The sequence below is a fragment of the Vigna unguiculata genome, chromosome 8 (assembly GCF_004118075.2).
Source record: "Vigna unguiculata cultivar IT97K-499-35 chromosome 8, ASM411807v1, whole genome shotgun sequence".
In the NCBI taxonomy this organism is placed as follows: Eukaryota; Viridiplantae; Streptophyta; class Magnoliopsida; order Fabales; family Fabaceae; genus Vigna; species Vigna unguiculata.
Genome location: NC_040286.1, coordinates 4,597,760 through 4,623,182, shown reverse-complemented (window position 1 = coordinate 4,623,182; position 25,423 = coordinate 4,597,760). Strand labels below are relative to the sequence as shown.

Genomic DNA, 25,423 nt, shown 5'->3' with positions numbered 1-25,423 from the left:
GAGATTTTGGATTGTTGTTTATGTGTGAGTAGTGACTTTTTGTCACATAGTAAAAGAATGGAGTTCTAACTTTAAATTGTTACTTATTGAATTTTTTTTATTCTTTTAATCTCTTAAGAGTTTATTATTAAAATGGTGTAGACTTGATTGCATTTTACACACACACACATATATATATATATATATTACAAAAATAGGTAAGTTGTATAGCCTATGACGACTTTGATATCAAAATCGTCAACTCACATGAATTGTTCATTTTTAAATATTTTTCAAATCAATTTGTTTATATAAAATACAATAAATCTGTACGATTTTTGTAAATAGTTATTTTAACCTTTTTCGATGCTATTTATTAAATTTGTAAATTCATTTTTTGTTATTTTGTCCTTCTAATAATATATTTAATTTTTATTTTATTTATTTTATTACTTATTTAACATGTGACTAACATGACACATTAAAAATATAAGCATGCTAAATAAATTGTTGATATGATAATGTTAACTTGTCCTGAAATTCATACTTTTCCAAACATACGTTAATGTGAGTAAGTCAATTTATGCAAATTTATGTTTGGACATATTACACGTTTTTACATAATATTTTTGGGGTTAATGTGACTATAATTAGTAATTAAAGATTACCATAAAATCACAATTAATTGCATCGGATTAAAGTCCTCTTAAACTACACTTTAAGGTGCATTTTTTTTTTCCTTATAAACACGTAGAGTAGTATATTGTTTTTACGTAGGCATTACCAAAGATCATGGAAGAATCCATAGAGATGGTGTCTTATAAATCACGTGTTAGAAAAAGGAAAAAGGAAAAAGAAAAGAAAAAGGGAAATTTTTTTATGTATAATAAAATTATACGATTTTAGAATAATAGTGGAAAACCTATGATATAGTAGGTGCACCTTAGCCTCCTTGAGTTATTAAATATGTTCAGTGTTTATATTTAATTATACTATTCAAAATTTTCAAACATTTAATAGTTAATTAATTCTAACCTTAGGTCTCTTTCCATTAACTATTAAGATCTCTGCGTTCATATTCTTGTGAACGTTAAATTTAAAATCATAATATGTATTATTTAATAAAACTAAAAATGAAAATGTGTCATTTGGCTAAATTTATTAAAATATTATATTTGCAAGGAAAGCTACCACTCATAATATATGAATATTTATCTTATTTTTAACTACGAAAATATGAGATAATTTGCGATGGATGAAAAGAGTTTGAAAACTCATACCATATTTTACCTCAGGTTTTTCTTCTTGCAGCCCATAATTTCTATTTATATTTTTATAGTTTTCAAAACGATTATTTTTCAATTTGTAAAATTGACTTCTATTATATTATACAAATATTTTGAAACAATTTTTATTATTTTTTGAAATACGATTCTTGAACAATATTTTTGAAATAGAATTTCCAGAACATATAATATATTCTGGAACAATTTTTTTTAAAATATATAATATTTTTTTGAAATTAAATTTTCAGAATATATATAATCTTTTTCAAAATTGATTTTTTTTTCAAAATTAGCTCTCTCTATCCTTCCTAAATACGCAATAATAACGATAAAGCAGCAACAACGCGGTGATGATGAAATGATGGAGTAAAAGAGGATATTTTAGGTTTTTTAATCTTACCGTAGGGGTACAATTAGTAATAGTAGGGTACACAAATAAATAAGCCCAATAAAAATTTATTAAAGTTCTTTAAAAATTGCTATAAACACATAAATATAAACATGATCGTTGATTTTTTTTAGTAAGAAAGCCAGATGTCTTTATTTTATTTTTAAATGGGGAGAGTAAACTTGTAAAAAGAATAAAAATAGAAAAAATGTGTTTAGACAAGAAGAAAAATGATTTTTTGACTACTAAATTTTGACAACTTTTTCTTATAACTTAGGTGTCATTTTTTAATTGATTTTTATTTTTTTATTTTCTATTTCTCAATATTTTAAAATCACTTAAGAGATGATATTTCATATTTGTAAGAGAAAGTTATTAAAATTTAGTATTTAAAATATTATTGTCCTTAAAATAATAGTAAGTTGAAGATAGGTAAGAAAATAATATTTGTTTATAAGAGTGAAGGATAAGGACTTAAGAGAAGAAATGAAGAGAAAGAAGAGTGTGTGGTGAGTGATGAAAACAAGTGTTCCAAATCTAGACTTGAGGTTCCAAATCTTCCACCTGCATTACACCTCACACATAATAACAACTTCATTATCCTAACGTTTTCACATTTAGATAAAGAGAAAAGTAGGACATACAAAAGAAAAAAGACGAAAAGAGGTGTGTAGAGGCCATAAAAAAACAGAATTAGGTTGAATTTCATGTTTTATCAATTCAAAATTACTATTCAATTGTTTGTTTGTGAAAATTAAATAGTATTTTGATAAAATCATATGTCATTATATTTTTTTGTAACGAATGTTAAGTGTATTACTTGATTAAAAAATAAATTATAAGTGGCCACTGTTTCGATATAGATCCAATTTAATGGAAGAAAAGGTTATGATATGCTGATTTTTATTATAATAATTTAATATTTAAGATATAAAAAATAAATTACAAGCTCTATTTTTTTTTATAAGCAGATGTATATAACATGTCTAATATTTAAGCCAATATCTATCTCTTTTTAGTATTTAATAACCACAAACGATATTCATGTTTATTTAACTAATTGATTTGATAATTTTTTTATTATGAATTAAAACTTATTATCTGCTAAGTAAAACAATTATATATATATATATATATATATATATATATATTAATTTTAGATGATTAATGTTAAATTGTAAAACTGTCAACAGTGTTAATTATTGTTTTCAATGATAAATAATCATTTAGTTTAACTTAATTTTATTTTTATCTTTATATTTTTTTTTCTCAAAATATACTAATTTAAAACCATTAGTCAATTAAATTTATTTCCTCTTTAAGTTCCAATTTAGACTTGTTTATTATTTACATGCTGAGAATCTAGCTCTTCCGAAAGGTGGATAGTATCACAAAATTATATCTTTTTTTAAAATTTTCAAAATTAAATTGAAAATATCAGAATAGAATTTAGTTCTCCAAGATGTATGTTTTTCACATAAATGTATGAATGACTTTAGAATTTGTACAATTATAACATTTAAGATGTGTTTCTAGAACTGCAAAAGTTTCCCTTAGTAGTAATTCTTAATATAATGACATAAAAATATACTTTCGAAAATAAAATAAAATCTAAATTAAGAAATTCAAATAGTTATCATGTGTGTTTCAATTTTAGAACATACTGTTATTTTTTTTTTTCCTTTGAGAATGTTTATGTGTAACTTCCCAATCTACAGAAATCTCGATTCTCTGAAACACAAGATATTTCCCATATTCCAATTAAAGAAAGGACCAAACTTGAGAAATCTCTTGAGTTCCCAACCACCAAAAATGTCATCCATGGCTTTCTCCACCACCTTCTTCACACCCATCCATGATTTCAACCATGCCAGAACACCCTCTTTTCCTTTCATCAAATCCTCCTTTGCTTCCTCCAACTCAACCTTTTTTCATCCTTCCCTTTCCCTACAAACCTCATCAACTTTTCCCAGGCTCTTCATAAAGCCTAGGTCTTTCTCAGTTCATGCAAGAGCTGCCACAGAAAAGACCATTTATGATTTTACTGTCAAGGTACCGTGTTTAATTTCAATTTCCGCAACCCTTTTTCTTGAAAAGAATTGGGTCGAACTTGGAAATTGAATTTGAGAAGTGGGGTGCTCATAATTTTTTTTTTTTTTTTAATTTTTATGGATAGTTTTACTGGATGGGGATACCTTTCTGAGATTTAGATAAGAGAGGTTTTATATTTTATTATTTTTACTTGTTATGTGCTCAGGGTATATATATTATATTTATACTATATTTTATGATGCAGGATATTGACAGAAAGGATGTCCCTCTCAACAAATTTAAGGGGAAGGTTCTATTGATTGTCAATGTTGCTTCACGATGGTATGAGTTATGCATTCTTCAAGGAAGATATGTTGCTCAATATGTCTGATGAAGCCTTAGTTTTCCTCATTAGTTTTTCTTACAATTTCCTATAACCAAATTGGTTATAGCCACAGTTGTGTCAAACTTTGTTGTCTCTTATGATATCGTTTAATAAATTCCCTTCCTATGGCAGTGGTTTGACGTCATCGAATTACTCGGAGCTGTCTCGTTTGTATGAAAAGTATAAGGATCAAGGTATGTTTCGACAAGATGATTGTTATTTGTTATATTTCTGAGAATGACAGTTGGTCATGTTTTACTTGGTGTTTGCTAATGTATCTTCTTGGGTATGAATCTATCTACTTGTGCAAATCATTCTATTTTTGTTGGGTACTGTATAAAACTAGGAGAGAAGTGTGTCCCTCCTTTGTGACTTCGGGCACAATTTTTTGGTACCTTTAATTTGAATACTGATGTAAATGAAGTTTACTAGCTAGGGTCTGTTTATCACATGTTAACTCTATTCTCCTACGCAGTTCTATTGATATGGTCATTAAAATTTGATTATGGTTTTACAATGCATATTGACTTCCCTGTGTGATACATTATGCAAAGTCTGCTGACAAACTATCTTGCTGTTTTTCCCTGTTTAATGGATTGTTTATGATAGAAAATACTGCAGAACCTGTTAACTCGTGCCGCAGTTTGTTCCACTTTGATTGTTATTTTGGATTTAATGAAGTATGAGAACCATCTATGGCTGACAAAGAAAAAGATACTTGTTTTAATGAATTACTTATTCGACAATATGTTTTGAAAGTAATGACAAACATTATGTAGAATTTTAAGCATTATTTTTCTTCTTCTTCATATGATGAAGATCAAAGTATCTCTTGCAGTAGAAGGGTAGAATCCAGAAATAAAGACTCCATTCTTTGTAGCTAAATTAAGGGTACCTTGTGTGCATGTCAGGAAAGATGGAAATTTGAAGAGTTGGGTAGGGAATTGAAAATGAATAAGTTCTCATTTTCCTATGTTTTGTTTGGACTATATATTGCATTTCATTCTAAATTGGGGTGAATGATTAGGTATGGGGGTGAAAGTGACTTTTTTTTTCTCTTTTCTTTGTTTTGTTTGGACTGTATGTTGTATTTCATTCCAAGTTGATGTGGAAAAAAAATTACAAAATGCTAGAATGCCTAATGTAGCTGCTCCATTTTTGTTTCGATCTGTCATTCTTTTATCTCTGTCTACTAAGCACACCTTAAGTTTCTTACTAAAATGGGTAGAATGACAATGTTGATCTATGGTGGAACATCAGTCAGCGTTGGCCTTGTAATTTCTGGTCTCTTCATACTTGGAAGAACTTTGCTGATTTGTTTTTGGAAAATTAAAATACTTCCAATGGGTAGATTCAAAAAGTGATTTTTATTCAATTTTATATTTTATTGTTTTTATGAATATGATTCTAAGCTTTTCAATTTTAAATTAATATTTTTCTCAGCTACATACATCTATAGTGTCCTTAAGCTGCTCCTTTTCAGGTTTGGAGGTTCTGGCTTTCCCCTGCAATCAATTTGGTATGCAGGAACCTGGATCGAATGAAGAAATTAAGCAGTTTGCTTGCACTCGATACAAAGCAGAATTTCCGATTTTTGACAAGGTTTGATAATTTTTCTTCAGTCAGGAGTTCATAACAGTTTAGAGTACAAGTAAACAAAGTAATTAAGTTCTATAAAACAGGTGGATGTCAATGGACCATTTACGGCTCCAGTGTATCAGTTTCTGAAATCTAGTGCTGGAGGCTTTCTGGGGGATCTTATAAAGTGGAATTTTGAGAAATTCTTGGTTGATAAAAATGGTAAAGTTATTGAAAGATACCCACCAACAACGTCACCTTTCCAAATTGAGGTATGTTAAGCTTCCACCTAAAAGGAACTGTCTAGGTTCTAATTGTTACTATAGCAGTGAAGCTTCTATTCATTGTTGTTAGAATTGCTCAATTTGATGAGATTTGTTAGGCCAATGATTCATTTGATGTGATGAATCACATATGGCTTTGAGTTGTGTTATACATCTTGAATCGGCATGATTCTGTATCACTAAAAATGCTACAAGGCTTTCAAGAGCAGCAGAAAAGAGTTTTTTACTTGGTGGCTATAACTGTTAGTTTTAGTATTAGATTTTCTTATAGCTTCTTCTAATTGCTAAACAATGGGCTGCATCCGTTGAAGATATTATGAATTACAGTTAAAAGAAAACTATATATTTGTTTTTACGTGTATATATAAGAAGTTGCACTTGTATGTTTGAGAATGGATACTGAAGCTATATAAAAGATTGTATCATTAAACTTTTTCCTGATTTACTTTTTCAGAAGGATATTCAGAGGTTACTTGCTGCATGAGGTTTGCATTTCGGAACACAAACAAGAACTGTATGTAGGAGCATAAAGCGAGCGATCTTGCACAAGGAGTTAATACTTAAGACTGATGATGAGCTATAAATATAGCCATGTTAATTACTTTGGTGTCCATACTAAAGAAATTACCAGTTTAGTGAAGAGAAATTATACTTCGTTTGCCCAAAATGATTCATATCAGTATCTGTTCGTTCTGTTTTTTGTGGGAAAATTCTCTGGCCATTTATATTATCCGAGTAATATGCTGTCATTATAACTTGAAAGAAGGTTAAATATAAATTATTTGTCAACTCTATTTCTTTTCGTTAAAAAAATTATTGAAGAGCGACAGGGGGATGCAGGTGATACATTGTCATCTGGTGTCATCGGAGAGAAAAATGCAAATTATTGTTCCCAGGTCAAGTTCAAAGTCAATTACTAAGTTGTTAAATGGTTCACATCACATGTGAGGTTTTTGCGGTTGAAACATTTGACAGTAGCTTCATGAGAGGACAAAACATTTAGAAGTTGATTGTGACTGCTTTAGATAAAAATTCTCTTCAGGGCCAACAAAGTTTTCTCTATTGCAAGGATCAACATGTCGATATCTTCTCTATTATAAGGTCTTTAAATATCTTAAATATGCAATAAGTTAGAATCTTGTAAAATTGGCATACTCCAAATAGAATGAAAGTATTCAGGTGTTACAGATGTTGTATTATTTGCAATAAATTTTCCCAATTTCCGATAATTTTGGCAGATTCTTTTCCCTGATATCTGGGGATTGGTTTTGTTAATCTGGTATACAATACAAATATTGTATACACCATTCCCTTTTCACACACTCGAATTTCTGATGAATAAAAGAAGAATAAACTGAAAGGGGCATATACCATGAAAAAGAAAACCACACCATAAAGTGGGACAGAAAAAATATATGGATGAATGAACAAGTTAAAAATTAACAATGAAGAAGTTCCTATATAAAAATGATCACATAAATAGGACTAATCCATACACCAAATATTTTGGAATCATTGCAATGAATTAGTTCACAGATCTTTCCATTATTCTACCATTCTTACGTTTCCCTATAGTATAGTAACGGAATGCATACGAATTTTCTTTTTTTTTTTCTTCTATATTTTGATCTTTCTCAGTCAAGAACAGCTGTTTCAACTTGCAGTATTTTAATAGTAAACTAGTTTGAGACGGGTCGTTGCGTTTGTTTTCATATTTTTTATTATTATAATATTGAATGTAATAATTATTATATTGGTTTGAAATATTTTTTTTATATAGTAATATTTTGATTAAAATTTGAATAAAATATTAAAAGGAATTTATAATATCAAAATACAGATAGGATCTTAGTAATGTTAATATGTTGAATTTTGAATATAAGTAAATTCAATAAAATATAATAATATATATAATGAAATGGATATATTTATTGAAATTTTCATATTCAGAGTATAGAACTTATACATATATATATATATATATATATATATATATATATATAGAAATTGAATTAATATAATAAATGTAGGCTAATAAATGTAGTTAATAATAGTGTAATAAATATATACAGTTTGACATATTACCTTTAATACATTTCAGAAATAATTAGACAGTTAACATGGTTAGTAATGGTTGGAATATGAAGTTTTGTTTGATATATTAGGGGTGGTAACAGTAATAGCTGGGGTGCATACAGAAAAGTCCATATATTTATATTTTAGGTTGCAGGTAATTAAAATTTATTGCAGAGTATCAAAATACCATTGACTGATAGTTATGGATGCTGGAAGAGGAAGGTTGTGGAGGATGCTGGAAGAGGAAGGTTGTGGAGGATGCACGAGGAGAAGTTACTACTGGATGGTAAATCCAACAGAAAGAGGTTCGTTTCTGTTTTGAAAGTTTTATGTCTCTATGCCAGTTTAACTATATAATAAAGTGAATGGTGGAATTTGTTGGTGGTGCTGTTAACTATATATTATGTTAATTTTCAAAGTTGATCTGTAACTGAATGTTAACCCATTCAACATAGTAATAGAAGTAGATTAATAGAAGTAAGATATGTTTGATATAGTTTGCTGGAATTGAAAAATACATAACATTGGTCGGTACAGATTATCAGATCTATTTGCATACTTGTTACAGAGGAAAACTTCTTTGAACATCACGCGTTGATTGTAGAAGTCAAAGGTTTCTTTTTACTGTCATGAATTAGAATCTTTAATCTACCTTTACTTTAAACTCTAGAAACCACGACATATAGCTACTCGTAGCTGAAAATTAGGGTTGGAAAATGTAATCCTACTCATGCTAGGAATTGACCTTAAGATTTATTTATTATCATTGCATAAGATAACCTGGAAATTACCTTCTAATAAACTTAAAAGGCCATGGTGTTTGTGAAGGTAACATAGACATTCAACTTGCAGTATTTTAATAGTAAACACCCATCTCAATCTTTCTTGGTCAATGGCATGTTGTCGAAAAGAGTCTGAACACATCACATTAATTGTATAAACAAAATTCAATTAAATTGTTATTTTAGTTTAATTTTTTTTAAAAATGATCTCGTCCAGTGTATTGAATATTGAAATATGTCCTAATCTTTATTAGTTTTTCCAATCATATATTTCACCAAATTATTATTAAAATGAGAATATGCTGCATAATTTGACCCAACCTTCACGTCATTTAATTTAACGCTCCGTTCCACACTGAATCACATCACAGATCCTCTTCTTCTTCTGCTTCTTCTTCTTGTTGACGTTGTTGCAGTGTTGAAGTCAAACCAAATCCAAATCTCGCATCTCATCAATCCATGAAACACAAACCCAACGCATTTGAACCCACCCAACAACCACGCAATGGGTGAGAACACTGACGTTACCGTCACCACCAAAGCCAAAACCAAAACCCTTCTCTCTCTTCTAACAGAACCAATCCAATGGCTGCAAATGCTCTCCTCAAAGCTAAACCCTACCTTCGTGATCGGCGTCTTCCTCATCTACGGTGTAGGGCAAGGGCTCTCGGGCTCACTCTTCAAGGTAGTGGCAGACTACTACTGGAAAGACGTGCAGAAGCTTCAACCCTCCACCGTTCAACTCTTCGTAGGTGTTTACTTCATCCCCTGGGTTCTCAAACCTCTTTGGGGAATCCTCACCGACGCCTTCCCCATCAGAGGATACCGCCGCCGACCCTACTTCATCATCTCCGGTGTCATCGGCACCATCTCCGCCGCCACTGTCGCGTTCACCGGGAACCTCGCCGCCACCGCCGCGCTCATGTGCTTCCTCGGCGTGTCGGCGTCGCTCGCGATCGCGGATGTCACAATTGATGCGTGTATTGCGAGGAACAGCATCGAGGTCAGGGAGCTGGCGCCGGACTTGCAGAGCCTCTGCGGGTTCTGCTCCGGCACCGGCGCCCTCGTCGGATACCTCGCGAGCGGGTTCTTCGTGCACCGCCTCGGACCACAGGTACGAACACAGAACCTCGAGATTTCATGAACTCTGTGAACAGTTCCCCAGATTTCAACGGTGCCATGGTTTTTCGTTTGAACTTAATAGGTTAACAATTACTTACAAATTATACTTATATTTAACAAAATAATATGTAGTAAAATAACTTTTAAATTCTTTTTGTATTTGAAATGTTGTATTTTTTTCTTTTAATTTCTGAAATTTGAAGTGTTCTGACTTTGGCCTTTTAGATTCAATTATTATAGTTTTTGAAAATTTTAAAAAATATGCAATTTCAGTTTTTCAAATGTACTGTTCAACAATTAAAAACAATTTGAAAACTTTATTGTTTCAAATGTAATGTTTACGTATTTAGTGCAATTCGAGACACTTTTTTTAGCAATTTAAAAGATTAAAAGTGGATTTGTTTTAACCCTGTATGAACTAGAATAGAAACATAACATAATTAATTTAGTATAAATATAACTTTTTTTCATATTAAACCAATTAAAAATTATTATTATTAATATATTTTAAAAATAATTATTATAAAAGTTGACTCATTGATGATTGATTGACACTGTTAATTGGATTTTGTAGGAGTCGCTTGGTCTCTTGGCGCTTTCTCCTGCTTTGACGATTGTGCTGGGTTTTGTGATTTATGAACACAGAACTTCGCATATTGAAAAGAAACAGGTTTCATTACTTTTTGCCTTACACTGCTTTTTCTTAGAAGGAACTTACACTACTTCAATATATCTTGATCCTTAACTCTTAAAATTGTCATTCTGTGTTCCTTATTCATCTTTCATGCCCCTTTTCTTACTTTGATTGCTTTATCTTCTCTTTCACACGTCCCATCTTAGTCTGCTATGTATTTCAAGATACACTGTTTTAGAAACGATAGACCAAAAACTACTAATTTTCCTATTTTGGAATATCTACGTTTGTATGTTTGTCACCTACATTATCTAACAAGACACATAAGATTTCACAGGCAGTGATGGAGAGTGTAGGAAGCACTATCAGAAGCATGTTGAAGACAATTAGGTATCCTCAAGTGTGGAAGCCTTCTCTGTTCATGTTCCTTTCCCTGGCTTTGAATGTAACCACCCACGAAGGCCATTTTTATTGGTATACGGATCCAAAACTTGGCCCTGCGTTCTCTCAGGTACCCCTCATGTTAATAAATTTGTATTTTAACGTACTTATACCAATTACTACTTAAAAAATCATACTTGTAATAAATAACTTATACCATAACTTAATTCTGTCCCCCCTGTGTTGCATTCATTGCAGGAGTTTGTAGGGGTGATCTATGCAATCGGTGCAGTGGCATCATTGGTAGGGGTTTTAATTTACCACAAACGTCTCAAAGACTACGCATTCAGAGACCTGGTATTCTATGCACAACTCCTATATGGGGTATCTGGTGTGCTGGATCTGATCTTCATCCTCCGTTGGAACTTGATCATCGGAATCCCAGACTACTTCTTTGTTGTGATTGAAGAAAGTGCTACAAGAATTACTGGGAAAATCAGATGGATGCCCATGATGGTGCTGAGTACCCAGTTGTGCCCTTTAGGCATTGAGGGCACATTTTTTGCTCTGTTAATGTGCATTGATAGCATGGGTGCTCTCTTATCCAGGTGGGGTGGAGGGTTGCTGCTTCGTCTTCTCCACGTTACCAGAACTGACTTCACAAACCTCTGGTTGGCTGTTCTCATAAGGGACATTCTCAGGTTTTCAATACTTGCTTTGGTTTTTCTTGTCCCTAGAACAGGTCAATATGACCAACTGCTTCCTTCTGTTGTTTCAGAAAATAACACAACTCATGAGCTAGATGAAGAGAATTTGGAACTTGTCCCTATCAATGGAAAGACTGAACTTTAGATCAAATTTGTTGCAATTATACACACATTTTAACCACTGCAATTCCTTAATCACAGATTCTTAGATGCATATATATATATATATATATATATATATATATATATATATATATATATAGAGAGAGAGAGAGAGAGAGAGAGAGAGAGAGAGAGAGAGAGAGAGAGAGAGAGAGAGAGATTCTTCTTAGGTACACTGATATTAGCACCAACAATGTAAGCATTCAAATGGAGGATTGAAGGCATCTTTACAAATTATTGAATACATGTTACAGTCTTTTCAAAAACAGTTACGCAAAGTTGACCCATCAGATAAAATGAATACAAAATACTAACAAACTGAAAAAAAAAAGTATTTTTATTAAATTTTTGTAGCATCTGAAACGAAAAAAAAATACCAACCCAGTAGGTCAACCCAACCTGTCTGATGTCAGGTTTTACAAGGTTCGATAGTATGGATTGAAAATTTGAATCCCCCAATATTTTTGCACACATTTTAGTGGTTAACTGGGGGTGATCTATTGGATTCAAATTATTTTAACACTTAAGCACATGTATCCAACATTATTTTAGCATCAGGAAAATTCATTCACAAATAAAAATAGAGAACTTGTTTATTTTGCTTCAAGTAAACGTTAAGGGCAAATCTTTTTATCACTAACAAAGTTGGTGCATATTTCTTAACAACTTTTATTTACTTTATTTAACTATGAAAATTATGGTGGTGTATATTTCATAACAACATCTGCTTACTTTATTTAACCATGGAAATTATCTACTACGACAACAACATTAATAAATTATTTACTTTGATTTTTCATTGTTAGAAAAAATAGAATTGCAGCTGGACTTCCAACAAGGAGTTTGAGAATGTAACGTCCTAGGTGGATATTATTATATAAAGCATGTATCATATAGTTTTTTTTGGAATTTAAAATAATATATAAAGTTTCCAAGCACGGGAAAATTTAATACTTCTCTCGCTGCACTTCAATTACACTACTCCATCTTTATAATAAGTTCATAGTAGAGAAAACATCATAAAGTTTATTACAAAATGCCTTAATTAAAACATTGTGAAAAATCCTCCATAGCCTGCCCTGCTTTGTCTCTATGCATCAGCATGCTCACCTGAGTTCACATTTGCTCCCACGTGATAAGTCACGCGATCATCGTCAAACACAAACAGAAGGGGTAAGCTGAGAAAGAAAATAACACAATAAATAAATAATAGATTTAACCCTCACCCAATCCCTCTCATTCATTTTTAATTCATCAATTACTTCCCACATTCTACCCCAATCTCATAACCCATATGAAAAAGATCCATTGGCCACCTTGGTCTTTAGGGATTATCATGCTCCCACGAACCTACCCACTCGTGGTCCAACTCTACGGACCTTCTCGCCGGTAGTCCAACTCTACGAACCTGTCCGCCCGTAGTCCAACATGCGTGAACACCTACTATGAACCTCCCCGCTCATAGTAGCCTTAAGTGTGAGCACGAAACATACGAACATCCCCGCTCGTATCCTCACACAAGAGTACAATGGATAATGTGACACCCCGACTACTATACTAAATAATTATTATTGGATAAAAAGATATGGAATTAATTTTTTTTCCATACGATTATCCTTCAGAGAACATTAATGATAACATAACTTCATATTCATATATATAGTTTGCATCTCTGTAATTGTTCATGAAATATTACAAAAATATATATTTGTAAAATATTAAGAGTTCTACATTAGAAAAGAAGATTTATCTATATTTTTAATATCTCCTAAAGATATTAATAGAAATTATCCATGAGTTAATCTTCAGAAGATCCACCAACAATATCCCGAATAACTCTCACTGAGTAGGTTCATCTTCTGTTCATGCAACAGGTACATATGAAAGAAAAATATGAAAGGAGTGAGGTCTTTATAAGCCTTAAATATCAATCTTAATAAACTCAACAAACAATACAGACACCGAGGACCTAGATTTGGACCTACAACCACAAAACTTGATCTTGTTTTACCAGACATATGGATCCATATTCCACTTTTGTTGATCCAATATGAACATCAAAAGTTACTTTGGGAAGTGATTAGGTAGTTGAGTATTTCTCATAAAATATTGGTACAATCATAATTATTTCTTTCTCCAGAATATTAGCCATTCATCGGCTCACAAAAGAGATATATACTCACTATCTAACCTTGGCGATGCCGAGCAGGTATCGGATAGTCCCAAGTTTGGCCTATGAATATCCTAGTCCAGGGCGCTATTTTGAACTATCCAGATATTCACCTACTTTGTAAAACTTTCTTAGACCCCACCATGGTCCCTGCCTTTCATCCCGCAGTGTACCAAACTGTGACTTCCCAAATACAAACACTTTGACACTAGTTTAATCTCGACTTATTGAAACCAGACTTAACTCTTACTCATTTGACATACTCTTGAATATTTTCAAAGGTCATAAAATGTGATGACTATCAAATCATGTCATTGTATAAACTATACACAAAGAACATAAAATAAAATAAAATGTACATGTAATTTTCTTATATTCAAGCTCACTGAATAAAATAATATTTACTTTCACTTCACATTTTTTTTATCATAAAATAATGATAAAATAAGAATCAAAGCAAGAACTTTAAATAAATAATTAGATAAGGATTATAACATTATAAATAAATAAAATAACAAAAATATAAATTAAACGGGACCAATGCGTAACTGGAGATATATTAATTGAAATAAATAAATGGGACCAGTGCATAACTGGAGATAAATAAAATAAAATAAAATAAATAGGACCAGTGCGTAACTGGAGATAAATAAAATAAAATAAATAAATAGGACCAGTGCGTAACTGGAGATAAATTAAATAAAATAAATAAATAGGACCAGTGCATAACTGGAGATAAATAAAATAAAATAAAATAAATAAGACCAGTGCGTAACTAAAGATTAAATAAAATAAATAAAGAGGATCAATACATATTTGGAGATTAAATAAAATAAATAAATAAACAGGATCAGTGTATAATTGGAGATTAAATAAAATAAATATAAGAGGATAATAAATGAAAATAAGTTAAATGAAAGTAAATAGAACAATATATGAGTCAAAATAAATAAAAGATTAATATAAAACCATGAGCTTATCAAGATTAATATATAAAAGCTTAACCTCACTCCCCCTTACCTTATTGAATGAAGAACACACTAATAATAATTGTAGAATACTAAGATCTCTTTGAATCTTTGCTCTAAACTTTCTTTCCTATTTTTCTCTTTCCTTTTCTTCTTTCTCTTTCTCTTTCTCTCTCTTCTTTCTCCTTTCTTTCTCTTTATCCTTTTCTTTCTCCTTTCTTTCTCTCTCTCCTTCCTTTCTTTCTTTCTTTCTCACTTTCTCACCTCCCGTAACCTTCATCTCTCTCTCTCTCTCTCTATATATATATATATATATATATATATATATATATATATATATATATATATATATATATATATATATATATATAAAAGCAAGCTACACATGCTTATCCTTTTCCAAATTATCATTACCATCATTACCTACATGAAGAGATAATCTTTATCTTTTCATCTTATCTTCTTCTTTTTTTTTTCTTTTTTTTTATCTTTTCGTCCTATCTTCTTATCCTTTCTTCTTTTCTTCTTATCTTTTCTTTTTCTTTTCTATATATATATATATATATATATATATATATATATATATATATATATATATATATATATATATATATATATTTATCTCTTTTAGAAAATTCTTCATATTTTTTTTTCACACACCTATTTAATTAAAATATATTTTTTTCCTAATATATATATATATTATTTGTTTTGTTTTGTTCTTATTGTTATTTTCAATAAGTAAAAATTACATCATGATAAAATATATTTTTAATGTTTAAACTACATCATAATAAAATACAAAACATTAGTAAAAAGAAATAGAATTTTTCTAAATGTTTTGTTTAAAATAAATAATACAGTTTATTAAAAAAAAGGGATGTTACATATACGAACCTCCCCGCCCGCATCAATCACACATATCAAATCTTCGTTACGAACTTCCCCGCTCGTAACTAATCCACATATCCCTGACCAAGCAATTAAGCCCATCCATGCTAATATGGACCCCCGCCCGGACACTATCGCCTGACGTTGCCTAAACGTCATCAAACAAAATTGAGCTACAGACCGCCTAGTCCACAGTACCTAAATCACCTTCGCCTCACTCTAATAGCGCCCACGTGATTAATCAATAATAATTTTAATAGCAGCAACTTATAGCATAAAAAAATGAAGTTCCATAATAAACACCTCTTCCGATGTGTACACAATACCACCAGAAATTTAATCTATATATGCATATGAATATTCTCATTAATGAGTTCCAAATAGGCCCCACAATTCAATTCCATACACAGGATTTTTATATGAAGCCGCGGGTCCATGCATACACCTTTCAACCATATTTCCAAAACCAATATTATATTATAACCCTTCTAGTAGTTTAAACAAAAGAACAACAAAAGAATCTTATATGAATGTGGTCTCACGTATTCAAACTAATAAAATAAAAAAAAATAAAGAAACCCAACAAATAAAGAAGAAAATAAAGTGATATGTGTCGAATGAAATAAAATCACTTACTGCACCAAAATCATGAACAAAAGAATACAACCTATGCATGCACGAAAAACATGAATAAAAGAATACACCTATGCATGCACCACAAACATGAATCTGCACCAAAAGTTTTAAAGAATGGAAGCAAAATACATGTGATAGTAATTTACATGAATGCGGCCCCCACCTATCCAAAATAGAAAAGCATTAAGTTATGTAACCATGCATAGTCACGTCCCATCAAAACCACCTATTTGTGATACATATTAGATGTCTAACCAAACACTTTTGACATGTACTATATTTGATTGGGGAATACTGTGAATCTCCACCACTACACCACCAACGAACTAAAAGAAGCCAAGCATATGAATTTTTCTTAAATGCCATGTTAAAAGCTGTAGGAATGAGTACATGCGTGGTCGTCCCAAGAGACAAATGTTGTTTTAAATACAATAAAAGAAACCACTCAAGAGTATCCTAGATTTGCACCCTAACAAGGTATAAAATTTCCAATGGAAGAAAAAAAAAATAACACATCGATCGACCGTGGCTTCCTTGCCAAAACAACATCACAGATATATAAAATAATATACTAATAAAACATGCACTGCACCACACATAATTCAAAATAAATGGTATAGCATAATGAAAACCAAAACTACAGTATAAGATTTCGAACACGAATAACAATGATGGTAATCAACATCCATCGATTGGCTCACAAATTAGAGAATGACACTCAACATAACCACATGCGAAAGTGCATCATGAACCGATGCCCAACCTCAAAATTTCATACATAATTCAACCAAAAAAACAAAAAAAAAACAATCAAGATTCAGCTTCATTCCTCAAGAAACAATAAAATAAGAAAAGGCTTCCCCTATCTGGTTTCCTTATTCCTAGTGTACTCACAGTGATCTTTCCTCGTCCCCAACACTTTAACCTTTGTTCTTACTATGAAAATTCCTTTCCAGCACTCCTTTTTCTCTCCCACAATTATAATTTCGTTTCTCTCTCTTGCTGGCACACTCACGCACCTCTGTATTCCCACTCAACCTCTCCTTTTCCCAAAATTTTCCAATCCAAATTAATAAAAAACTCATTAAACGAAATTAATTAACACTATAAGCATCAATGACCATTTAAATGGTGTCTTTACTGTCTTGAATGGATTCCAAGTTACCCTTCTGGTTTCTCCAGAGAATATCTAGAGTTTCTATATTTTCCTTTTATACATATAAAAAAATACCAAAACAAAAAAAGCAACTCTCATATATATAATTCACGTTTAATTCACACATACATATCATGTTAAGTATTACTTCCGCATTCAAAATATATTTGTAAAAGAAAACATAATTAAATAGACATATTTTTCACAACACACATAAGACTTGAACCTAAGTTCTTTCCACATAATTAAGTATTCTCAACCACTTGAACTAGCACTATTGCTTACCTAAAGATTATCAAGGAACTCTTTTAAGATATTTCCAACTCGCCATTACTTTTACTTTATTAATTATTATTTATATGAATTTTCTAGGTCTTAAAGAATAAGACACCAAAATATATATATATATATATATATATATATATATATATATATATATATATATATATATAAAAGTGACTTTACATCATACATTGGCTAAAAAGATATCGATTTAAAATTTGAAAATTTTATAAATTTTGTATACACTTTTAACATTGACTTCTAAAATAATGTAAAAATAGATAATACCTTAGGTTGTAGTAGAGAAAATGATGTTAAAGTTATACTATCCGATCATGAGGTAATCTTGTATTAACGATTTCTGTTACAATAATTTAGGTAATTTTTAATTTTTATCACATTCAATTTTAGTAAACTAGCATATTTGTTTCTAAATCATGTTTATGAGAACGTGTTAAAACTAAACAATTTGATTGTGAGATAATACGGTCTATGTTATCTTAAACATTTATGTAATGGAAGTATAGATAATGATTATAACGAATAATCTTTAGTTTTAGCTAAACTTATATATTTGTTTTTAAAGTAAGTTGATTAAGAAAATCTAAAAGGTTTATATTATCGTTCTCCTAAAATTCATACAAGAGAATCTATAACGATATATAAAGATGATTCCTTCTTTTATATCCACATTTCAAAATTTTAATTTTATCTTTTAAAATATAATTATTTATTAAATTTTTGAAAATTGACTGTTATTTTTACAAACTTTTTATCAAATCGTCTATATATGTTTCTTCTTTTTTTTCCTATTTATCAATCATTATTTTCTCTTTTTTATGATATATTTCACTTTATTTTTACTAAATATAATTTTATGTTATATATTAACTTAATAACATGACAATATCATTACTTACTAATAATATAATATCACGCATGTTTAAAAATACATATATATATATATATATATATATATATATATATATATATATATGTGCACGATAGTGCATGTGTTTACGCTAACATATAGAAAACAATATTATTTCATAATATACGGTTATGGAAATTTAGTTACAATATTAATTATAGAAAACAAAATTTACTAAGGTAGAACTTGTATGAATTTAGTTACATTGTCCAAGGATGCCATGCCATCTAATTATAATCAAAAGTGGTTGAAAAAAAAGTAAACAAACTTTATTTTAAAAACACATTCCACCAATTCCGTTTATCATCACTGATGTAAAAAATATCATCATACATAAGATATCAACCATTAATTTATAGATCTAACTTATACAAAATTAACTTTGTACTATCCTTTTAAATAATATATATTATTACGTTGATCGATTAGACACTTCACACAATAGTTGTGTTTTTGTTCAGAATTCATATTGAAAATTATTACATTTTACATAAGTAATATCTTTACTAGTCCTACAAGTAAAATAAACAAAAATAAATCATATAGAAACATTTTACCCTAATAGTAAAAAAAAAAATCATTAACTATATAGTTTAATATTTATTAAATTTATATTATCAATAGGAAACTCAATATTGACAACTCACTTGTCAAGTGATTTAACGACATGATCACTTCTATTATCAACAAGTATTATTGTATTTATGATATTTTTACTTTTGTAGTTTTTACATTATAATATATAAATTATATAAATCAGATTGTTTCAGGTGTAGGGACCAAGCACCTATTGTTAACACTCAAATTATTCCTCTTTCTCCTCTATGCGGTCTTCTCAAGTAATCTACTGTATCCTCCGCTCTACACAATCTTCCTTCTTCCTCGGTCGGTCGGACGGGCGATCGGTGTACCTGTCTAAAAGGCTCCGATGCTTAAGTCAGTTTTAAGGTCGATTGGTTGATAATTATAACTGCTGTAATAAATGCGAATTAAAGATCCCCACCAACCTACCTTGAGACCCTATTTATAGTTTCCGGTGTGGGCCTGTGATTAGGGCTCCTTAATCGCGGCCCAATGGCATTTTAATTATGATTACTGACTTGCTTTATTTTAATTAATTTGGCTGATTGGTCCAGTTTTCCATTTGGCCGGCCGACCGAAGGTCGCGTGGCCTGGCGGGTTATCTTTGAAAGGTGAGAAGTAGTTTTAAACGGAGATTAAAGTAGGTGTTTAACTTGTCTGACTGATGGCCCGGTCGCCCCGGGGTCTGCTACAAGGTACATCCGTAGCGGGCAACATGTGACCGCTTGAGTTTGGTCTGTTAGGCCGATCCACCGATAGGCCGTACAATACACATATGATTAAAAATATCAACTTTTGTTATTACCGAATCAAGATTCATTCTTTGATATTTGGTAAATTATTTTTTGGTCCTTATATTTTAAAAAAGTATCAAATTGGTCTTTCAGATTATTTTTCTCTCAATTTGGTCATGATTTTTTTAAAAGTGATTCAATTTGGTCATTGTCGTTAGTTTTTCATAAACGGTGTTAAATTCAAAAAATCCACAAATTGACACATGACACTGACTTTAACACTGTTTGTGAAAAACTAACTATAGATACCAAATTAAATCAATTTTAAAGAATCAAGACCAAATTGAAACAAAAAAAACTCGAGACTTGACAAAAATAAGGACAAAAAGAATAATTTAGCCTTGATTTTTTTATGAATACTAACACTACATTCATTTACATTAAATGGTTAAGTATGTTTTTTTCCATATACTTACATGCCAAATTGGAAATCATCCCTCTCTCAAAGTTCATATAAAAATGATTCCTAAACTTTCGAAATGATAGGAAAAATCCTCCATTTAACACGACGTTAAATTTGTGCTGAGTTTGGAAAACAAATATATGACATGGCCTATATTTTATTTCATAGTTGTGATTATTTAGATTTTAAAAAACATGTATTTTTAATTTGTTTTTTTAAACTACAATATTGAAGCTAAGAAGAAATAGTAAAGATGGTGTGCGATTGTGAGGGTGGTGTGCGACTGTGAGGGTGGTATGCATATTTGATTTTGATCTCTTCTTCTTTTGTTCATACACACCAGCTAGTGTGATGGTGGTGTGCCGTTGTGAATGTGACTGCGAGAATGGAGGCAATGATATATATAGGATTTTCATTTGTGGAATTAAATATGTTTTTTATGGTTCTTTGATTTTTTGAAGAATAAATTGGGGATTAATTGATGTTATTGGAGTTAGTCAGAATTGGTTTTCATATTTGAGTCACATGAATGAAATTGTTTGAAACCTATTTGAATCAATTTTTGACATTGTAGGAAATGGGGTTCTTTGTAATAATTCACCATATGGGTAAATTTGTGAGGGCCAAGAAGTTGCGTTACATGGTGAGGAGAAACATAGGATACATAATGTTGATCCAAATATTGTGGTCCTATTTTAAAGTTTTAGCTATTGTAAGGGAGTTTAAACATGTTCGTGATTTCAAGTTATGGTGGAAGCCTAATAAGGGAAGCATGGACAACAATTTGAAACTCCTTATTTTGAAAGGATGTCATGGAGTTAGTCAATTATGTAGAGCAAAGAAGAGATGAAGTAGATATTTATGTTGAAAATATAATTAATGAAACATTAAACATTGAGTTTGTAGAGTTCATTGAAGGTGGTACAAGTAATGGGGTTGAAGGTGAGGGTGTTGAGATTGAAGAGGAAGGTGAGGTTGGTGTGGAAGGTGAAGGCGTTGAGATTGATGAGGGTGATGCTGGTGTGGAAGGTAAGAGTGTTGAGTTTCATAAAGAGGTTGGTGTTGATGTGGAAAGTGAGGATGATCTTGGTGAGCGTGGGGAGCATGGAGAGGTTGGTGAGGGTGCTAATATTGATTATCAAGGGTAGTTGAAGATATGGGTTTGGATGGTAGTGATGCAAAACTATGCCAAGATAGAGATGATGATTTTGGGATGGCTGATAGACCTCGTAGAAAGATTGATGAAGTTCTAAGCAAATAAAAGCTTTAGGGAGCATGGAATAGATGAGGAATACAACAATGAAGATTTGGGTAGTGATATTGAATGGAATGACAACTTCTCAAAGTACAAAAGTGATGATATGTGTAAAAACTTTAAGTTTAAATTTGAAATGAAATTTTGTTCATTAAAAGAGGCTAAATAAGCAATTAAAGAGCATGCCGTTTTAAATGATAAACAAGTTGAATTTGTGAAAAAATGATAGAGTTTGAATGAGTTGTTTGAAAAACAAAAGATGTGGGTTTATCATTTTGGTTAGTAAAGTTGGTTCATGTCATAATTTTAGTTAAAATATTGGTTGATGTACATCAATGTGCAAGAGTTGTTAACAACAAGAATGGCAACATAAAGACTGTATCCAAAGTGATGATGGATAAATTTAGAAATGTGGGAAATATGTTAGCAAACCAGATAATGGATGACATTAAGAAGTCTCACAACACTGGAATCAGTCCATGGACAGCTTTGCAAGCCAAGCACAAAGAATTGGAAAAAAAGGAGATGGAGCTAAACAATATTCATCGCCATTTGATTACATGGCAAAATTGAAGAAAGTTGGGAGTGGAACATCTTGTAAGACTAAATTAAGTGAACCTATTCCCAACTTTCAACCAAAATTTAAAAGCGTTTACATGTGCCTTGATGGTTGCAAGAAGGGCTTCTTGGGTGGTTGTAGGCCTTTTATTTCTGTTGATGAGTGTTAATCATTGGTTGTTGTAGGACGAGATCATAATGACCAATACTTTTCCCTTGCTTTTGTGGTGGTTGAAAATGAGGGTAAAGAAACATTGGGGTGGTTCCTAACTCTCCTATTGGATGATATTAGTGTTATGCAGACAAATAAATGGGTTTTCATTCTTGATCAACAAAAGGTATAAGTTTTATGTCTAATGAAACTTAATGATTTTTGTTGTATGAGTTATAACTAATTTGACTTGACTAATTGGCAGGGTTTGATGCCTATTTTTTATCAAATATTAGAAGGTGTTGAGCCTAAATTTTGTCTGCATCTCTCTACAATAACTACAAAAAAAGTTTGAAGGAATGGTTTTTGATGATGGCAACTGCAAAAGCTACCTATTACCAAGCACGAGAGGCTAAAATGGAAAAGTCGAAAAAGATTAATCCAGATGCACATAACTGGTTAGTAAGTATTTCCACAAAATGTTGGCGCAAGAATGCATTTAGCTCACATCCTAAGTGTGATGTACTTATGAATAATCTTCCAGAATCATTTAATAACATTATATTGTTAGCTAGAGATAAACCTATTTTAACAATGATGAAGTGGATAAGAACTTATTTAATGAGCAAAAGAACCATGAGTGAGACTGATGAAACCGTGAGTCATTCCAAAATCAGCAAGTATCGGATAGTCATTCATCGGCTCACAAAAGAGATATATACTCACTACCTAACCTTGGCGATGCCGAGCAGGTATCGGATAGTCCCAAGTTTGGCCTATGAATATCCTAGTCTAGTGCGCTATTCTGAACTATCCAGATATTCACCTACTTGGTAAAACTTCCTTAGACCCCACCAAGGTCCCTACCTTTCATCCCGTAGTGTACCAAACTGTGACTTCCCAAATACAACCACTCTGACACTGGTTTAATCCAAACTTATTGAAACCAGACTTAACTCTTACTTAACTGACATACTCTTGGATATTTTTGAAGTTCATAAAATGTGATGACTATCAATTCATGTCATTGTATAAACTATACACAAAGAATATAAAACAACGATAAAATGTACATGCAATTTTCTTCTATCCAAGCTCACCGAATAAAATAATATTTACTTTCACTTCACATTTATTTATTTTTAATTATAAAATAATGATAAAATAATAATCAAAGCAAGAACTTTAAATAAATAATTAGATAAGGATTAGAACGTTATAAATAAATATAATAACAAAATATAAATTAAACAGGACCAGTGCATAACTGGAGATAAAAATAAAATAAAATAAATAAATAGGACCAGTGCGTAACTGGAGATAAATAAAAAATAAAATAAATAAATAGGACCAGTGCGTAATTGGAGATAAAAATAAAATAAAATAAATAAATAGGACCAATGCGTAACTGGAGATAAAAATAAAATAAAATAAATAAATAGGACCAGTGCGTAACTGGAGATAAATAAAAATAAAATAAACAAATAGGACCAGTGCGTAACTGGAGATAAATAAAAAATAAAATAAAAACATAGGATCAGTGCGTAACTGGAGATAAATAAAAAATAAAATAAAATAAAATAAAATAAATAAATAGGACTAGTGCGCAACTGGGGATAAATTAAATAAATAAATAGGACCAATGCGTAACTGAAGATAAATTAAATAAACTAAATAAATAGGACCAGTGCATAACTGGAGATAAATTAAATAAATTAAATAAACAGGATCAATACATAATTGGAGATTAAATTAAATAAATAAATAAACATGATCAGTGCATAATTGAAGATTAAATAAAATAAATATAAAAGGATAATAAATGAAAATAAGTTAAATGAGAGTAAATAGAATAATATATAAGTCAAAATAAATAAAAGTTTAATATAAAACCCATGAGTTTATCAAGATTAATATAAAAAGAGTTTAACCTCACTCCCCCTTACCTTATTGATTGAACAACACACTAATAATATTTGAAGAGGACTAGATCTCTTTGAATCTTTGTTTTAAACTTTCTTTCCCTATTTTTCTCTTTCTCTTCTTCTTTCTCTTTCTCTCTCTTCTTTCTCTTTCTCTCTCTCCTTTCTTTCTCTTTCTCTTTTTCTTTCTCCTTCTTTCTCCAAGTGTGAGTCAAAAGTCACACATTGGATAGAAAAGACAAAGTTAAACATTATATAAGAATAAAGACCCATAACAACATTGCCTTAAGGTTTTGGTGTAAAAGTGGTGTCTAAGGTCTTATATGTGTAAGACTAATGTCATATAACCATATAGAACCACAATCTACTCACCCTTGAGGGGGGGAGATTGTTGGGAAAAGTCCAAGTGTGAGTCAAAAAGTCCCACATTGGATAGAAAAGACAAAGTTAAACATTATATAAGAATAAAGACCCATAACAACATTGCCTTAAGGTTTTGGTGTAAAAGTGGTGTCTAAGGTCTTATATGTGTAAGACTAATGTCATATAACCATATAGAACCACAATCTCTCAATAACCATGACTATAACTCATATATGAAAGAATATATAACCAACAACTTTCACGTAACCTCACTCCATACATACATATATATATATATATATATAAGCCAAGTCATGTGCATGTGGTTGTTTTTATCCAAAACTCCTGACTTTCATTAATTAAGAGATAATGTTTATCTCTTTTTTTTCTTTCCTTCTTATCTTTTCTCATAATCTTCTTATCTTCTTCTTATCTCATTCATTTTTTTTACACACACCTATTAATAATATTTTAATTTATATTATATATATATATATATATATTTTTTTTTTACCTAATTTTTTTAATATATATATACACATATTTTATTAGTTTTGTTTTCTTCT

The 25,423-nt window shown here is 30.6% G+C and overlaps 2 protein-coding genes across 3 annotated transcripts; both read left to right on the top strand.

The window, feature by feature from the left end:
• Positions 1-3,335: 3,335 nt before the first annotated feature.
• Positions 3,336-6,725, top strand: LOC114195346 (phospholipid hydroperoxide glutathione peroxidase, chloroplastic-like). The gene is made up of 6 exons (XM_028085774.1): positions 3,336-3,705; positions 3,950-4,026; positions 4,202-4,263; positions 5,553-5,671; positions 5,752-5,919; positions 6,386-6,725. The coding sequence occupies exons 1-6, from the start codon at positions 3,343-3,345 to the stop codon at positions 6,413-6,415; spliced, it is 819 nt and encodes a 272-aa protein (XP_027941575.1). The 5' UTR covers positions 3,336-3,342; the 3' UTR covers positions 6,416-6,725.
• Positions 6,726-8,264: 1,539 nt separating this feature from the next.
• Positions 8,265-11,833, top strand: LOC114193220 (probable folate-biopterin transporter 6). 2 transcript variants are annotated; one of them, XM_028082939.1, is made up of 5 exons: positions 8,265-8,312; positions 9,161-9,903; positions 10,486-10,581; positions 10,883-11,056; positions 11,185-11,833. In XM_028082939.1, the coding sequence occupies exons 2-5, from the start codon at positions 9,295-9,297 to the stop codon at positions 11,776-11,778; spliced, it is 1,473 nt and encodes a 490-aa protein (XP_027938740.1). In that variant the 5' UTR covers positions 8,265-8,312; positions 9,161-9,294; the 3' UTR covers positions 11,779-11,833. The 2 variants fall into 2 exon arrangements, with proteins under 2 accessions (XP_027938740.1, XP_027938739.1); XM_028082938.1 differs by lacking the exon at positions 8,265-8,312 and having other exon boundaries at positions 9,107-9,903.
• Positions 11,834-25,423: the final 13,590 nt, after the last annotated feature.

Bases quoted from the DNA above. Each gene is read 5' to 3' on its own strand.
- LOC114195346 (XM_028085774.1), top strand. From the start codon at position 3,343: ATGTTTATGTGTAACTTCCCAATCTACAGAAATCTCGATTCTCTGAAA. The intron at 3,706-3,949 runs GTACCGTGTTTA...TTTATGATGCAG, and splicing joins TTTATGATTTTACTGTCAAG to GATATTGACAGAAAGGATGT. The intron at 4,264-5,552 runs GTATGTTTCGAC...GCTCCTTTTCAG, and splicing joins TGAAAAGTATAAGGATCAAG to GTTTGGAGGTTCTGGCTTTC.
- LOC114193220 (XM_028082939.1), top strand. From the start codon at position 9,295: ATGGGTGAGAACACTGACGTTACCGTCACCACCAAAGCCAAAACCAAA. The intron at 9,904-10,485 runs GTACGAACACAG...TGGATTTTGTAG, and splicing joins TGCACCGCCTCGGACCACAG to GAGTCGCTTGGTCTCTTGGC. The intron at 11,057-11,184 runs GTACCCCTCATG...CATTCATTGCAG, and splicing joins TTGGCCCTGCGTTCTCTCAG to GAGTTTGTAGGGGTGATCTA.